This window comes from Sceloporus undulatus, chromosome 4, assembly GCF_019175285.1.
Source record: "Sceloporus undulatus isolate JIND9_A2432 ecotype Alabama chromosome 4, SceUnd_v1.1, whole genome shotgun sequence".
Lineage (NCBI taxonomy): Eukaryota > Metazoa > Chordata > Lepidosauria > Squamata > Phrynosomatidae > Sceloporus > Sceloporus undulatus.
The window spans coordinates 153,436,217-153,455,486 of NC_056525.1; the positions used below are offsets into that span (position 1 = coordinate 153,436,217).

Genomic DNA, 19,270 nt, shown 5'->3' on the forward strand with positions numbered 1-19,270 from the left:
CACACACACACACACACACACACACACACACACACACACACACACACACATATATAGTGTGATCCTGGGTAGGGAGGAGTGATTCCCATGATAATCTGTGTATTGTTCTGTTGTTGTTGGCAGGGCCTCAGGGTGGGAGGATATGCAACAGAGGATTAGTGTCTGCTATCCTCCCATCCTGAGGCCCGGCCATCAACAACAAAACAATACACAGATTAACATGGGGATCATTCCTCCTTACCCAGGATCACACAGTATATATACAGTATACCCACTCTCTTCCAGGTCAGCATCCTCTGAAGATCCCAGCCACAGATGCTAGCGAAACGTCAGGAATAAACTCTTCTAGAACATGGTCACATAGCCCGAAAAACCGACAAAAAACTATGGATGCTGGCCATGAAAGCCTTCGACTTCACATTTTATTTGTGTATTTAATGCTTTATTTATTTTATCTGTTATACATCGCCTTAGTGAGCTGGTGGAATTTAGATCTACAAATTAGTATGAACTATCTGCCCAGGATGCTAATCAAGATGTCAGCTTGGTCTGGCACTCAAAATTTTACATGTACTACTCTCATTTTAAGAACAAATGTATTTCCCATTATCTTACAGGCCATACTAGCACTCACTTACGGAAGGCAACTTGTTAAAAGTTTACACTTCTGAAATATGCCCTCTGTGTATTTTGAGGACAGATTTCATAAGGTCCTTGTGGAATGGAGTCTTTCTCCTTGTGAGTGGGTCAAGCGGAAGATATTAAACATTATTTCTTACATTGTCCTTTTTACAGTAACATTAACAAGCAGATTTCTGAACCAGATTATTGTAAGATTTCAGGGTCCAAAAAGGAAAGTATTTACTATTTACTGCCAGATGCATTCCAGTATATTACTTATCTCTTAATTTTTTTAATCTCTTTAAAATTAGAAAAAGAGCTATACCTGGTATATATTTGGCCACATTGCAGTTGGAATTTTTAGTTTTAATATGTGGATTAAAAAAAATCACATTGTGACCATTGTTTTGTATTTTGTACCTATAACAGGCTCTGAAGTTGCTTTTGAAAACAAGTATGTGTTATTTTATTATGTATTCCTAACATTTTATGCTATGACTTGGAGATACCACATTAAACTTAATTACTTACATTGCCTTAGGAGCTCTGATGGGCCAATAGGTGATAAATGCTGGAAGACCAAAACTGCTGCATTTGTGGGACATTTTTTGTCATTATTAGCTGTTTTGGCCAAAAATAGCCCAATGTTTGGATTTTAAAAAAAATGTTTTTGTGTTTTGGGACTCACCAAAAGATCTTTGAGGGGCTGCAACACTGGAGTCAGGAGTCACACTCTCCTACCCTTGTTTCCAATAAAATAATCATTTAGATATGGTAATTATTATTTGAAATATTAATGATGTCATCTTTCTTGAAGGGTTTCAGGCTATCTACTTTACACCTAGGAATATTTTCAGGTAAGCAAAGTATTTAGTTTTCTTTCCATTAACAAGACAAAACAAAATACAACACCTGGGATAAGGAATATTCCAGCAAATCTACTGTATTCTTCCTATTGGTCCTAGCTGATCTAAGATATAGAGAACAAAAAGTACCCCGTGCCTTTTTGGAACCAAAATATGTGATAATGTGATACTGACACACACAATGACCTTTCTTTTTGGAGGTATTTACTTCACCAAAGCATTACTGCTTCAAGCATTAGGATAAAGAATCTTACACTATTTGTAGGCTAGTGTAGTTTCCAATCTCAGTGAGAGGGTACTGTGAGCTACAAAAAATAATAATCTGTAAGCCTGTAAGTATTTGTGTGTTTCACAATACCTGAACACCCAAGTTCAGAAAAGGCATAAGTGAGGTGAGAGGGGAAAACACATTATCTGCATCATAAGACATTTTCCTGCCTTAGTAATGAAACTGTCTCTGGTGATGTAAATGTTCCCTCTGTGAAAGGTCATTGTTCATACTAATGAGAGCACTTCATATGTCATATATGTATGACATGCTGACAGTTTATAGTCTATGTAACTCAATACATAGACTACTTCTATGAGTCCATATTTCTATGGAAAAGGAATACTTAGCACACGGGAAGAAAAAGAAACAGTGATCCATCTCTACAGTATTGTACATTCTTTTGTTGTTGGTAAGACAGCTAAAAATTTGGGAGCAAGAAAGGCAAATGTTCACAGGGGATAAATGATGATCATTTCTGGCAAATAGCATGTTTAACTCAGCTTTTCAGTTATTCAGTTATTCTACCAACAACTAGTTCTGTGCTTAATCTTCCTACTCTTGGCAACAATATGTAATAGACATAAAGCTTCCATAGCTGTCATGGAGAAATGAGTGGAGCTGATGTAAAGAAACCAAAATAACTGTAACTTTGAGCCCACTCCTTGGTAAATAAAGGAATAGTAGCAGATTTTGCATTAACCAGAGGCTTCCCATCAACTCAAAGGTCCAGTTTCCAGCATAGAACATTTTGATTTCACTTCATCTGGAAAATAATTGGTTCCCATTATAATCAAGGTCTATCAGAAGGACAGTTATCTCATGGAAAGATAAATAAAGAAAATGACAAGAAGTGAATCTAGAGAGTAGACAGTGTGTACACTATACACATTTTGAAAGCATGTAATTATCTTTATGTTTTGGAAAAGAAGATAGGTATATGTGACAAAGGATAAAAGTCACCTTTAATGCTAGTAAATGTTGTTGGAACTTCTACAGATTTATTTTGGGAGACAATGATAAAAAGGGAAAAATCAAACCTGTAACTGGACCACTAAAAAGTGGGAGTATTGTGATTTTTTCCTACCTTAAAAGAGGCCATTGTTCTATTTGTTTAGTGCATGAAAAATGCTTTTGACAACATGAGTAAAGATTTAGAGATGAGCAGAAAAACTATAAATGACGGGTGCATCTACACTGTAGAAATAATGCAGATTGACACCACTTTAAGTGTTGTAGCTTCATTATATGAAATGCTGGGATTTAGAGTTTTACAAGGTGTTTAGCCTTCTCTGCCAAAGAATGCTGGTGCCACAAAAAATTACAAATCCCAGGACTCTGTAGGATTCAGCCATGGAAGTTAAAGTAGTGTCAAACTGCATTATTTCAGCAGTGCAGATTAGACCAAAATGAATTTTGGAAAAAAAAATAGTTTACTTTTAAGGCCATGACTGACATATTTATGTGCTCTGTTCAGTGATCTTAAGTAATCTCTTTCAGATACTGAATGTTTTCAGAACCAAAGTTTCTTTTTTTTGTTTTATCTACCATTTTTAAGGTAAACATTTACTGTTACCTTTACTAAAAATTACACAGCAGTGTACTAACATGCTATAAGATTTTAAACACACAAATCTTCATTTCCAAACACAATATCAGAATAACAAAGCTCTGTCAGTCAGACAAATAATACATTATACTCTTCATACAGAAATTTGGGGAGAATAGCACTTTGCAAACAAATTTGTCCATGCTCATCTTTTATGAGTCTGTGTAGTGGAAAGACAACACTTAAGACTATAGCTGGCAGAACGACATCTGAAAATCTCACTGGCCTATTGTTTCTGCTGGTTTTGTTGCTATTGTTGAGGGAATGCTAAAATGAGTTTAGTGCTGGCCAAATGGTATTGGAGCTCATATGTGCAAAAGAGTAAAATATACTTAGAACACAAAGGAGAATCTTATTACCTTGCATCCTCTGGAGACTCAGCAATCAAGTGGTATGTTCTGTCTCCCATGACAATGTCAATCCCATTTTCCTTGCTTGTGTTATCAATGATATCTCTGAAATGGATAAGAAAAGGTAGAATACATGAATCCATACTGACAGGATCCTGGTGTTTCAAAAATAATCTCTCTTCATATTAAGAATAAATGGCCAAAAAACCATTTATTCCACTTTTCCTGTTTCTATGCAGGTATTTGCCAATTCTTACAGCCATGCAGGGATTTTACTATTGATCTGCTTCATTTCCACCTTAATTTTCTTCACCCATTGATCTGTGTATGCTACTATCTCCTGGAATAACTAGAATAATTTCAAACTATGGTTTGAAATACCATATATACTTGACTATAAGTCAACCTCATGTGTAAGTTGAGAGCAGATTTTGGGGGCAAAATTATGGATTTTGATATGACTCATGGATAAGTTGAGGGTAAAACTTAGGGACATACAACAAAGGATCCAAATGATGAAGCAAAGGAAAACGATGCCAAAGAACTACAAAATTATGGCAGGCATAACTGTTTTGGCTGTGTTTGTCAACTTGATTGTGTCTTCCTGATTATGAAAAACAAAGTAATCACATACATTGTAAATACTTCTCACATATCTAATACAATATACATTGACTGCAAGGGAGGGCATTGAAAATTCTGTCTAAGGCTATGAAAGATAGTTTTTATCCTTGTATGGTAGTCCCACAGAAGATAATCTGGGAATGGAAAAAATAAATAGCACAGATAGTTTGTTGTATACATTACTTTTAGGATGGCTGCAGGAAGGATGCCAGAGATTGCCAGAGATTGGTTCTGAAACTGCATAATCTATGGCTTTCAGAAAGTCATGGGATGTACTCCAAGAGTTCTAATGATACCTTTCTAGACAAGTTAACTACTGGAAACAGCTACTAATGAGCATTCTAGGTCATTTACCAGCCACTCTTATATGGTCAACATGTTATCTTACTACAGCATATTTCTCAGAAAAAGCAAAAGGTTATCTACTGCCCAAATTAAACTTCCAAACCTATAGACAATTTAGGATATTTCTAGGACTCTCTTTCCACATGGACCTTTTTTTGGTATTGCAAAACTAATCAAAAGCCTTCCTTTGGATTTTTACTACACTGAGAACAGGGAGAACTACAACAGGGCCTCCAGAACTCAATTCCCAGTTAAACCTGTCTGGTACTGTTATCGTTTTGGCAACAGGTGTCAGGACACTAGACTTTAAGGATGATCTGTTTGACTGATCATCTTGTACTGTATTGTATTAATCTTTACTGATATATCACTTCATAATTTTGTACAGTGCTTTGGGGAGTTTTGTGAACTGCTTTGGGAGGTTTAGGAAAGTGATATATAAACAATTTTAATAAACTAAGTGATAAAACCTTTTGTTTGCACTCAAAGAAATTTTAGAATGGAATTAGCATCTGTAAGCCTGTAGTGGAGTAGTGATTTTTTCTGAATAACTAGGCAAAACATGCTGTAGAGGATTCGGATGAGTGTTGATAAAGCTAAACAGAAGGTCATTTGTCTGGGAGTGGAGGAGAAAGAGTGAGATGTGATCCCAAGGTAGTGTCAGTCTGCCCAAAATAGTCACTGACCACGGTTTTTCAACTTTTGGACAAGATATACATCCTCTCTTTGTTACAAACTAGTGGTTTCATTCAACATCAAAGACGACTGGAGACAGTGCTTATGAACATGCTGTGGATGTATTAATTCTTTATTGTGTTTATGCAAAGCCCTATCTTTGGCAGAGGGAATAAAAACTGGCAGTCAGCTGGTCTAACAGGCCTCTACCGCCTTCCCTTCTCTTACTGACCAAACTCTGTTAGCCTTGGCTTGATCTAGCAAGACAATTATTGTCTTGTGTTAACCAAAGTTAGTAAATATATTGCACAAACTTCTCTGGCAGGCCAGATTTGTTCCTAAGCATCCTGTAACTACCTGGATTAACAGACTTTCATCCCTGTTATCTCACCAGATAATATAACTGGCTGCTGATCCAGTTCAGCAGACTGCCCCCAAGCAAGATTTAATGCAGGCTGCCCATTCCATCTCCTCACCTAAGATCCTGTCAGTGCAGTGCTGGTGCCGATTTTAGGGTTAGGGACTGCATGGCAACCACGCAATTCCTAACCCTAACACAGCTGTGTTACATCAGCCCTGTGGTGCAAAAAGAACCCTTTTTTCTGGGTCCTTTTCCTCCTGAAGGAAAGCCGCGCGATTTGGCGGCTGCGGTTTCCCTCTGGAGGAAATTAGGCTGCCGGCAGCCCACCCTTTTCAGGCTGTCTGTCTCATGCCATTGTAATCCAATGCTGAACTGGGACAGAACAAAGCATTGGAAAAACAAGAATGTGACCAAAATTGAGGTGGACAGATTTACCTATTTCTAATTTTGACAGCTTTGGTAAAAGAGAGCAGGGACAAGTATTTGCAATTTAGAAATTTGTTTAGAACAGATTACAACAGCTGTAATATGAATAATAAGTCTGGAGCAGGCCTCACTTACTTGGCCATTCGGATTTCGAGGGTCCCTTTGAGTTTTTCTTCACTATCATTTTCAAAGTACATGAGCCTGGACTGCCGGAGGACAAACCAGCGTTTCTTCCAGTTTCTCCTGGAAAGTGTAGATGACCCACCACCTTTCTTATGTAACCAGCCTTGCTTGAGAGCTTCCTGTTTTGAGCGGAACCACAAGAAAGTCTCATCTTTTAAGACACACCAACGACGCTTCCATGTATTTATCAAGCCACCTGTCAGGAAGGCATGTAAGAAATATGTTTTAAAACATAGCTTAAAAAAAAAAAGTCCAATGTTCCTTTATTGCTCTGTATTGCTAGTAATAGTGAATTATTACAATATTAGTAATAATGAACAAGCTATGATTCAGATATTTTTTGAAGAAGCCCTCAGGTTCCTAGGAGCAGAAACTGAAAAAGGATCAATTTAGGTGATCAGTCAGTACTGTGGGACCCCTGTATTGGCACGGGGTCAGTTCCAGGTCCTCCACTGATGTAAAATTATGTGGATGATCATTCCCCATATTATTCAGAGGCAGAGATGTGACCGATGGGCACATGCTTCAGCATGCACAAGTTCATATTGCTGTCACTGAATAATATGGGGCATGGCAATCCATGGGTGGTTAAAATTGCAAATCAGAAGCCTGCCGATATGTCAGGCCTACTGTACTAAAAACTGCAAAAGTTGTGCCTACTACACTACATACACTACAATCAACCAAATCTGGCTTAAACAGGAGAGTTTCAAGCTGCACTCTCCTTTGACTAGGATCTGAGATATCTGAGATCAGCAGCTTCGCCCAACTTTCTTCTCCCAAGCTTCCCTCATTAACACTAGTGATTCAATTTTTCCTTTATTAACACAAGCTCAGTAACATAACATTGAGTATTGACATTTGCCTTGTAGGAATGCCTTTCCTCTGTCATATGGTGTAATGAAGCTATCACTCTTATGAATAAAAAAAGAAACATAGGACAGGGTTACATATGACCAAACGGAATGTCAATTATCAGACAGAGTCTCAAGAAAACCAACAGCATAATCATCATGTGGACCAAAGCAATTGCCAACTTTTAAGCATCTTCAGTAGCTGTTTGGTTCTATCTGTTGGCATGTTTAGGCACACAGGAACACCATTCAGAAGCATTTCCATCTATGACCAACTGGATCAATGGTCTGAAATGACTTGATCCTTGGACTTGTTTATTCCTTACATGTTTCTAATCTTTTAGGCTACATTGGAAAACATGGCCCTTCATTTTTATAAATTGAAATACATGTCATGAAACATGCAAACAAATGAGACAAGACTGACCATGCTTCCATTGACCATGATCACAGCAACTCTAATTGGTAAAAACACATACTTCCAAGTAGTGTTAGAAAGATTCCATATTATCGTATCTTCTAAGTGTATTACAATATCCAACAAAGTTACTGACCACTAATATTCAACTAATAAAGAAGGTTACCACATTTTGGTCCTTTAAACTACTCTGGACTATTTAATACCTTTCATGTGCAAAAAGCTGTGGAAATAAGGCAGGCTGACACAGCTGTAGACTGAATCTCTTCGATAAGAAAGTTCATCATCTGTATCAAACCTGGAGTCAAAATCTTCTTCACTGTCTTCAAACTGGAAGATCAAGATCAACAGAATGTGAAGAATTAATTACTTAATTGACAGAAAAAACAATTTAGGCCATTTCATCACAATCAGGCTCTATTCCAACATACACACATGAACAAGATATTCCCCTTTGATTGCTCCCTTCTTCTATAGTGATAAGAGACTGGATGCAAATACTTGAGGTTGAAACCTACTGCCAGTCTCTCAGGGATAATCCCAGAGAGTGGCACAAGGCAGGAATAACATTTGAACTACCACTTTTTGGCCGGAATTTTCCTTAAAGAATACAAAGCAGTCTTCAAACAACAGATTATATTTGGCAAACATATTGTTTTCATATATAATTGTTCTCCTTCTACCAAGGCAATTCCCCTATTTTTACAGAAGAACTTAACCTCTCATTCATGTGTTACTTCACTTATAGTAAGTAAAAATAATGCTTTTTAAAAAAACAACAGAGAAAAAGTTAACTTTATGTGTGACTATGGGCATCTCTTGCAATATATCCTCCCCTCTCAAATGATAATGTACCTTCACAGTAAATGAATCTAAACTTAGGTAAGATAAGAGAGTATCGATATTGGATCAGGTTTATTCAAACTGACAGAAATGAATTTCTAAGTTACAACAAGTTAAAAATCTGTTGCTGTAAAAAGTAAATATTAGAAAATGCTTATTTTAATGAACTGGAAACCTTTAGCCACTTCCTTTTTTGTTTGCTCTAGGAGATTTTCATGTTTTTCTTCACTATCACTCAAGGCTTTCACAGTGATTTGCTGTGATATGCATAGGGCTAGGATGTTTGATTTCATCTGGTGTATTATGTTTCAGACTTCACTGCAATTTCACTTGTGCTTATGGTACACTTGTAAATTACAAAAGCAGAAAAGGAACCTCCTTTGTCTCTCTCTCTCTTTCTCTCATGTTATATAAAAAATTTCTGAATCCTGCTGTTAACTGAAGTTGCACTTGGAATACACTGACAATTCTAATATAATTCCATTGCAATTTTCAAAGTACTGAAGAACTGCAGAAGGCTGCCCCAACAAACAGGGGAAAAATCAGTAATTAGATTGCCAATTAAGAACAATTCTTGACAAAAAGAAACATACCATACTAACCTTGGCAAAGTTACCTTTAACCTAGGACATTTTAACATTACTTTTATTCCTTCTCAAAATAGTAAAGAAAAATAATACTCACAGAAGATTGAGCTCCCTCAGAACTAAATCTGTATGCTCCAGAACTGTTGTATGTTCCCACAGAACAGCGATAGTCAGGGGACCACTGACTACTGTGAGAGTTAGAAAAAGTCACGCTGCTTCCAGAAGTAATAGCACCATCTTCATAGTCATCCTGGTCATAATCATAGTCTCCATCAGGAGAGATTAGGTCAGTGGAATTTTGGGGCCTGCATGACACATTTTCTGGCATGCAATATGTTGATTCACCGCTCGAGGAGTTGTGGAGACTGATGGAGTCATGGCTAGAAGGAATAAGTGTGCTATTGCCAGTAGCAGGACTTGTTGGAACTACTGTGTCATTCATGTATGGGTCTTCTTCTGAAGAGTCATCACTTGTCCTTATGCCACTTGTCCTTTGATCAGAGTGGCCATGTTCACTTGGATTAGGTGAATCTTTGAAAGCATCATCATCTGCTTCAAAGCCTTCGTCAACCTCTTCCTCAGGGTATGGCTGGCTGAAGTTAAAATTGGGCTTTTCAATGCCTGCATTCCCAGTCTGTTCACTTAGTTCTGCACAGAAACCACTGCCTACAGAGAGCGTCCTCTCAATGTTTCGGACACATTCATCAATTTCATCAAAGTTTAGGGATTCCAAGAACTCTTGTGCTGCTCGGCAGGCTTCGTCCTCCAGTCGCTTCAGCTCTTCATCTCGGAGTTGCTGCAGTCTCTGCAATGAGGCCTCTGTCAATGTCAGTTCTTGTTGCTCCTTCATACGTTGCAGGTCTTCAATCTCTTTTTCCAGGCGCAAGATTTCTTCCACCTGCTTATTTTCTTTCTGCTTCTCCAGGTCCCGCTTTAGCTGTTCCTCCTTCTGTGTTTTCTGAATAGCTGCCAGTTCCTGCTGCCGTCTCTCCTCCTCTGCCTGCAACTGCAACACACAAGATTTCTTATTCTGTCCCCTTGTAAACTACTATAATCCTTCCACAAGTTTTACTTTGAAAAGATCACTTTCCCCTTTTGCTTAACAAACCGAAAAAATACCATTACACTGAATTGCAAACAGCAAAAAGTTAAATTGTAGCAAATAGCTTATGTAGAATTTACATCTCATACAAAATACAGGAGTGCTGTTGGAAATAGGCAGCAACACATTGAGTAATGGAGGTCTGTTCTGTTGGTGATCCAAGTGCAGAAAGATTATGTTTCCAGCCTCCTCCCATCAGCTATATGTGATATGACACAACTCCTTGTCACAACCTCTTGTCCCACTGAAGATTGCTAGTGGGTGGGAAATTATAAGGAGTGTGGATCACACCAGGTGACACACTAAAGGGGTGGTGTGAAACCACTGCTTTCCAAATATCCACCTTTTTTCAGAAATGGGCTATCGTGTCACGACATCCTTTTAAAAAGCTGAAGAGATGGTGTGAGTGGGACAAGGCTCAGTGGGAGGAGAAAAGAAAGGTCTTTAATAAAAAAAATCAAAATTTATTGTTTTTTAAAAAATATAATCTGTTACAATTTTCTTTTCCAACATCACATCTTATCAAATTTTAACCACATGAAACCATGTACCTGTAAATACATTTAGGTTGTGTGTATTATATCATAATTTAAAAGTGTAATTTTAATTTTGGTAGTTGTTTATGTCTCAGTTATTACCATTACATTCAATGATATTCAGCATTTACAATTTAAGAGTAACATTAGTACAAAAATAATGACACTGCTGGTGGGAGGGGCCTGGAAACATCATTCTTTTGACTCTTGATTGCCAGCAGAACAGACCTCCATAACTCACTGTGGCTACTAGTTGTTAAAGTTTGGGGAGGCAGGTCAGGAGATGATATGTAGATACATATTCAGAACTATGTCTAGGATATAGGATTTTGGGCATCATGTATATAACTCTTTACTTAAAATCTTGTAAACAAGAAGAGGAAGATGAGGAAGCAACAGCAGCGAACAACAGATACAAACGATTTTATGATGCTCTTGTGGTCTTTTTATAATCAGTTATCTTATCACCATAGGAGGTTCCCCCAAGCAAATGTTATGCACAGTGAGTAATTCAAACACAAAAGGGAAGCATTAAAAAGTTCATAGAACTTACCTGCCGAGCAATACGTTCTGCTTCCTGCTTTTGCCACTTTCTAAAGAGGATAATTTTAAAAAGGTTACAAACAGAGCCTGCACAAACATGCTATTTTCAATGAAAATTACATTGTCGATAATCAACTAATGATATATCCCATACCTTTCTTCTTCTTCTTTTCTCTTTTTTTCCTCTTCTTGCTGTCGTTTCTGCTCTAGTAGCTGTTTATAAATACGACGAGCAATCTGGCCTCGCAGCTGTTTCTGAAACGTGATGGCTGCTTTCTTCAGAAGCAGGTATCTCCTCCTGAAGTATAAAGCTCTGTAGTTCTTCTGTATGACGACCACATAGTGCAGGACCTTTCTGTATTGCTTTCTGAAATGAGACAAGGATGTATTTATTTGAAGAAGGCTCGATGAACCACATACTGGAACAATGAAACAATGGAACACATTAAAGATCCCAGACTGTAAAGAAAGACAGTAGTAGTTCCCATGGAAAACATGAAAATAGTAGATCCTGAATTACAGACAAATCAACAAACCTTCAATGTTTGAAATGCCTGGAGCAGGGATAGGCAACCTTTTTGAACCGGGGGCCGGGTTGCTGTCTTTCAGACAACTGGGGGGCCGAAGCCAAAAAATAAGTAATTTTAAATTTTTTTAAAAATTAAATAAATAAATAAACCAGGACAAATGTAGGACAAAATTTTCAAATGGAGGACACTTTTTTATAAGAGATTGCGGACACGCGAAAAAATTTGCTAATTTTTAAAAAATTGTTAAGATACATGCATGTTTCTGAGGCTTCTATAGACAATTCCCCCACCATGCCCCTCGTGCAAGAGGCCAAAGGCCCCGGCGGCAATCAGCGGCAGGACCGGACTGGGACCGGTCCCAAGGCCTCGCCGGGCCACATCCGGCCCGTGGGCCGCAGGTTGCCTACCCCTGGCCTGGAGGATATACAGTATCTTTTACTGATTCCTTAGGATGGCTAGGCTCAGACTCTAGCATCCTTGAAAGAGGAAAAATACATCTTGACATAGGTAACATATTTTCATACCATACCATTTTCTATTAGCATCCGTTTGTAACCCACCAAGATGCTGAGACACAAAGAAAGGAAACTGGGAACATCAGGATAGTCTTCATCTTTAAGAATTTTTGCTCTAGCAACAGATGTAAGGGTCAAGATGTATAGGTAGGGCTAATATACACATGAAAAGAAAAGAGCTCACTGCACAAACAGCTATTGAACAGCCCTCTATTGACTTGTGGTGGAGTAAACAGATGGGATCTACTTCTCAGACTCTAGCACATAATGCATGACGATAAGTAAGCAAATAAAATGTCATAATTCAGTCACCTAGTACCATTGTTCTTTTATTGCTTGGGGGAGAGGGGAACCAAACTAAATGGTTTAGTCTATTAGATCATCTCTTTCTTCTGCCACTGCAAACACACTAAAACCATAATTGTCCAAATCCCTTCTCTCTTAATACTACAAAAAAGTAAAATGAGATTACACACAAATAAGTGATTTGCAAATGACAACCAAGCTATTCAGATAGTATAATTCAGAAATTTTTTGTGTTGCTTGGAGAATATTTGAAAAACACACTGCCATAATGGTTCTTCTCTAGACCCAATGCAATGTGTTGATCCAGTTATGCCAACAATACTTGTGCACTAGAAATTTTCTTCCTTGTCTATTTCATAACGAGGCAGTGGCTTATTAAGATCAGTATGTACAAGCTTGTGTTTTCTAGAGGGAGAAAGTGCAACAATACTGTTAAACTTGTGTCTCAGGCAGAAATGGCAAGGAAGCTTGAGATTCCAGTGGGCTTGAGGTTTCTTGTTAGCGAGACCCCAAAATCTACTGGTCTGACAGTTATTTACATACCGTGCCATGTAGCCCAGGACATGTGCTCGGATAACCATGGCTGCTTTGTTGACCTCTATCTCTCGTTGTTTCTCCAGCTGGTGCTCCAAAGATTCACGAAGAAATACCTTGAAAAAAGTTCAAGGAATGCTTATGTATGTATGTATGTATGTATGTATATATGACACAGAGTTTATCATACATTACATTACTTTCAGAGAAAAGTGAAAAATCAACTACTGATAATTAAGTCTTCTTTTCCTCCCGAGCACTATCAGTTTTTTCTCAAGGTCCTACACAATGCCTAGGCATGGCTAGTTAAACAAGATTTTAAAAACTAATACTTTTGGATGGTCACTCTGATGCTCATGTGTAAAGGGCACATTCATATTAAGTTAGGTTAGAGAAGGTCCACATACTCAGCAAAAGATAGCGTTTGGGAGCAAGGCTCAGATTGTGAATCAGACTGAATTGGTTCAAATGACCCTAGTTCCCACTTAATCCAAACCACTGAAGTGATTCCGAGAGGGGGATCATGCGCTTGACCCATTTAACCTGCATCTTTTTGATGCTGATTTTTTCAGGTTCTTTTTCGATAAATCGAATCTGCGCAAGCGTGAACCACATGTGGATTGGAATCGATTCAAATTTTCCCTTCGGCCAGCTGGAACTGAATCATTTTGAATCAATTCATTTGTGAATGGGAACCACAAGTGGATTATTTTTTGGGTAAAAATGCGATTGCAACAAATGTAGTGGGAAAAAATGCGATCGGGGCAAAGGTAGTGGGAAGCACGCTCCGCTGTCAAATGAATCCATCGATTCGGATCACACACTGATTTATGTGTAAGTGGGAATGGGGCTATTGTCAATCTGCATTATGAAGAAATATTAGCATAGGTGCAAAACACAATGCATTAATAATCCGATTTGAGACTACTTTAACTGCCCTGCTCAGTGCTAGGGAATCCTGGGAATTGTAGTTTATTATGGCACCAGAGATCTCTAACAGAGAGGGCTAAATGTCTCACAAAACTACAGTTCTCAGAATTCCCTAGAACTGAGCCATGACAGTTAAAGCAGTCTCAAACTGGATTATTTCTGCAATGTGTTTTGAATTACAGTCTAAGTACCATGCATGTAAAAGAGGTATATGGATTACATGGGATTTCTTCATGACAGGAACACCACACACTCTATAGCCACATTTTAATGCACTCTCTTATGTGTAATTCTTTTTGGGATTTTTAAAATTCTGTTGCAATTATATGGAAAACCTTATATTGACATATCAATTAAGAATAGTAACGGAAATATCTGAACACAATGATTAGCAAAGTTAACAGTGAAGATATATAATTTATCATCTCAAAATATACAAGGACAACTATTAGGCAGTAGAATTGTTTATTTCTTTATTGGTTCTATACTAATTTACACTATCTTAGTCATATATACAGAAATTTGTAAGAGAGCTTTTGCAGACTAATAGCATCATTAAATGTTTATGGAATAATAATCAGTATGGAAATCCAAATCCAGTTCAAACTGGCCTTCAGATTCACCATTCAAGAGTACACCTAAGAAGAAAACTCAGCAAAAATACTTTGTTATGCACAGCCATTGTATTCCTGAAAGTCTGAACTAAGAAACATGTATGGCGATGTTATTTCAACAGACAATCTAGAAATACGTTGCAAGGAAAAAAATGTCTAACTTAATTGAATGTGTGAGTGTTAGTCATGTAACTAATGTTTTGATTTCACTAGTTCCTCTTCCTCACATCTTTACTGATTATAGTGTTCCTGTTTGTTTGTTCTGTCATATTTACAAATTATTGTAATGTACTTCATGCGGGACTGTGTTTGGAAACTGGAAATTTAAGGGGGTTCAAAGCGCTGCAGCCAGGTTGCTGACTGCAACTGGTTACAGGGAACACATATGACCTCCATTGAAACAGCATCACTGGCTACTGGTCCATTTCTCAGTAGAATTCAAAGTGCTATTTATAACCATTAACACTTAATACAGTTTGGGTCCAAACTAATCTAATCCATCTCCATGTATGAGCCTGTATGAGTTTTAAGATCTTCAAGGGAAGGCTTTCTCTCAGTCCCACAATCTAGGCCTGTTTGGTGAGGACAGAGACTGCATCCACGCTGCAGAAATAATCCAGTTGGCCCCATGCAAATGGCTTATTTCTGCAGCGTGGATGCAGTCTCTGTCCTCACCAAACAGGCCTAGATTGTGGGACTGAGAGAAAGCCACTTTAACTGCCTTGACTCAATGCTATGGAATTCTGGGAACTGTATTTTGTTGCAGCAGTTCCCAGAATTCCATAGCATTGAGCCAAGGTAGTTAAAGTGATGTGAAACCAGATTATTTAACAGTGCGAATGGCCTCAGAGACAGCTTTCTCATTGGCTGCTGTCAGATTGTGGAATTCTCTCCCATGGGAGCTTAGATTGGCTCCTCCACTTCTCTCCTTTTGCCAGCAGGCAAATACCTTTTTATTCAAGTATGCCTTTGGCTTATAATTCATGTGGCCGAAAGGGCTTTTAATGGGGTTGTGCTTTTATCTGTTTTACCATCTTTTAACTGTGTGTTATATGAATTTAACTATGCATTTTAAACCACAATGATGTTTAATTGTTTTTTAACTTTTGTACTAATAATTTTTCTAGCTGTAGCCTACCTTGTTTTTAACTGCTTGTAAGCTGCCTTAGATCTTATACAAGGAGAAAGGCAAGATATAAATAAACAAAGAAAAACCAACCAAACAAATAAAACAAATAAATAAAAATAGCCATTGTTTGTACAACAGTTTTCTCACTGTGAAAAAACAATAATTGACCTGGTTGTCACTGATCTGATATTTCAGATAGGTGGAAGGATGGAAATGTTTTACACCAACACCTTGACTAGTTAGAAAGAAAATATTTTTCCTAGTTTAAGACATACAATTTTTTTCTTCATTTGTTTAGAATGGCAAGGTCTGTAGCCAATATGTTCTCAAAAATACAAGATAGGATAGAAAATAAAAACCAGTAATACAGATACAAATGAACCAGCTGGATTTCTGGATTAGGAATTGAAGCAAAATCACCTGGCAAAGTTCAGTTCTCTGTCTATGTTAATACACAAACAGCACTGTAGCCAGAATGTGCTTTTACAGCTGCCCTAGTTTTGCATTAACAATTAATTTTTATCTTACCTTAGATTTTCCAAGTTGCCATTCAGTATTTGTGCTATCATACAGGTGAAGGAGGCTGGTACACTTTCCTTTTAAATCTTCTGGGAGAGACAAATTTCTCATCAGGACCTTGTATCTGTGAAAACAAACAAACAAACAAACATTTTTTAAAAATTGCTCTGCTTAGACAATACATACCCCATTTAAGTTGCTTCTTTTATCTTTCCTTCAACATGAGGGTTACCTTTTATGAAAGTCTTGAAATGGCCTCCGCACTGGAAAACCGGCCCTTCGGATACGCACTGTCTCAAGCATTCCAGAGTAACGTAGCTGGTTCAGCACAACATTCTGATCAAACTGGTCAGGCATCTAAAAAGCAAAACAAACACAGTTTGCCAAAAGTGAATTTGTGTAGATATGATTTAGGGAGAGCCAGAGATTCATAATTCTGCAGCAAATCTATTGGATTGTATCACTTTTAACTAAGTATTTCCAAACTGATTTTCTCTTTATATTTCATTCTTGTTTACATACTTGTATACATACTTCTTGTATAGTATGTACACATTGTACATACTATTTACACGTATGTAAAACCTACTTATGTTCCAATACCAACCCTGCAGATTAGGAAGATATTAAACTCAGCTACCAAGTACAGTTGTTTAAAAGGGTTGGGGACATACAACACCCATTAGACCTGACAAGAGAACTACAGAATATGTCCTCAGGTATCACTTCACAAATGAAATGATTACAAAATAAAATGATGATTAAATGCCTAAATTGCCAACATTTTTACTGGATGTTTGCTTTATTAGCACACTGAGACAGAAATCTAAACTTGGAATTTGGGGAGATGGAGACATGATGAAAGTTAATAAGAAAAGCATCACCTGTGTCCAACTATTGTTAGAGAAGGTGGCAACCTTGCTTCCAAATACAATAAGCAAAGACACAATGACAGAGGCAAACCCATGCATAGGGTTTCAGTCACTGTTTAATCCAATCAGTATATCGGTCTCATTTCCCTTCATTTCTATTTAACAGTCCTAAATTGTTGACAGAAGTACTGCAATGTAAAAGAACCTTGGCAATAATATAATATAATGGCTTCTCAAAGTAAATCGTGAGCTTTGGGAAAACTAAAACGCGTTGATTTGTATTCCAAGGCAACAATCAAATCCTACTTGTAAGGCAAATGCCAGTGATACAAACTATGGGTTTAATTTCCTTAGAAATAGCTGAGAACTGGCTTACTTAAAGAAAAATGCTCCTCATCTATTCTTTTCTTTGAAGATTGCAGGGAACTGTATAATAAAGCATTTATTGATAACTACAACCTTTGAAAATTATAATCTGAAAACAAGTAGTAAATTGCTGTTTATTATAGTTAAACTCACATTCAATGTTTTGAAAAATACTTTCTGATATGTAAATAAGTCAACAGGGAAATTGAAGGCACATGCACACACAAATGGGTTCATATGAGAGGCAGGAAGAGAGAGAGGAAAGGACTGATTTAAAGCCTATGTTCAATGTTATTGATCCTGAAGAAAAAGGCAAGATTGTATTAACAGGGGTGTCATTTTCAGCTCCACATTAAAAGACAAATGTTACAAAGCCCCATTACTCAAGTGTTTGTATCTGATGTCCCAAAAGAACCAATGATTTTCCATAACATGTTCTGGAGCCTTAGTGAGAGATCAGACCTACACAAACACAGAAGGCATGTCAGCTGTTCACACAGGTACACATAAGATAAATAAAAGGCTTTTAATGTGGAATTAAGCTGGGGTGTGATCTGAGCAGCAAATCCAGCACTGTAAATTATGGAATCACACTGCATTATATATTTATCAAACATCCAACCTCTGTATAAAACAAACACATACTTCTTCATGAAAGCAGCCACAGTGTCGACAATAAATGCCATGTGGTAACCCAATGCCAAGCTATGCATACTTACCTTTCACCATGGGAGCTGTGCTTTTAGCCCAAATGAATTTACTCATCTGTTTTGTCTCATAAAAATGTCCACATGCAGTAATAAAGCATTGTTAAAATAATAAAACATTCCTGACACACAACAAAGACTTTTTTGTGGTCAGGATGAAGACGCAGAAGTGTTCAAACACCTTGTGTAACCAAGAGGAATATTTTGAAATAGATGAAATTCAATAATAACAATAATAATAATACACCTCTGAAAAGCATTCCTTTAAATTTATGTGTTGTCTTTTCAATGTACACATTTTGTACAGCCATAAAATGTGCAAATTTAAACGTGTTAAAGTAGTACTTTTCTAATAACTTATAGAAATTCCTCATGCACAACACTTTTCCTTGAAATAGTTTCAGGATAGATACATACAGGGTACTGGAAAGGAGGTATGAATCTATGACATGAAATCATGTCTGTTTACAGGGAGAGACAAGGGTAGTTTTAGGCGAGTATAGCAAAATGCTTAAATGGAGATTTAAACACAACAGAATAAATGTTTGTAAAACTCGCTATAAACTTTCAGAGAAGCGGAGTAAAAGAAAGAAAAAACCCAAGAGAAGCTTTGCATTCTATGGCATTCAGCTCAATACTTTCCAGCACTCGCTCCCCAAAACAATAAATGCCCATCAAAAACTAAAGGGCTCAACTCCAAGGATACTCGACAGCTAAGTTATCACTCACCATTTTACAGGCACATTTTGGATTCCTTTTTCCGCAAGGGCTTGCCAAAGGAAAGCAACTGCCACCACTGACCTTTTTCCCTGCCTGGCTAAAGACACTGAACAATAATGAACACTATGCCTGGTGCTTTAAAAAGTGCTCAGTTGCGATGGCAACCCCTCCCTTTCGGAGGATAATTAGTGTGGTGTGGCTATGAGATCTTGGGAAGGGGGGGGGGGCTGGACAGAAAAACATGCAAATGAAAGAGGCAAGAGCAACAGATTTGTGTGCTCCTTCTTGCAGAGAGAGAACTCTCTGCATCTCCAAGA

The 19,270-nt window shown here is 37.6% G+C and overlaps 1 protein-coding gene across 1 annotated transcript in view; it reads right to left on the reverse strand.

Annotated features, from left to right (window-relative positions):
• The window catches only part of MYO10 (myosin X), a 198,364-nt gene that overhangs the window by 25,145 nt on the left and 153,949 nt on the right, over window positions 1–19,270 (reverse strand). The window contains exons 19-27 of the mRNA XM_042464399.1: window positions 16,521–16,645; window positions 16,298–16,412; window positions 13,106–13,212; window positions 11,366–11,578; window positions 11,222–11,261; window positions 9,128–10,036; window positions 7,807–7,930; window positions 6,281–6,524; window positions 3,724–3,819 (exon numbers count right to left, since the gene is read on the reverse strand). Coding sequence (XP_042320333.1) covers window positions 3,724–3,819; window positions 6,281–6,524; window positions 7,807–7,930; window positions 9,128–10,036; window positions 11,222–11,261; window positions 11,366–11,578; window positions 13,106–13,212; window positions 16,298–16,412; window positions 16,521–16,645 — 1,973 coding nt within the window. The remainder of the gene's footprint in view (window positions 1–3,723; window positions 3,820–6,280; window positions 6,525–7,806; window positions 7,931–9,127; window positions 10,037–11,221; window positions 11,262–11,365; window positions 11,579–13,105; window positions 13,213–16,297; window positions 16,413–16,520; window positions 16,646–19,270) is intronic.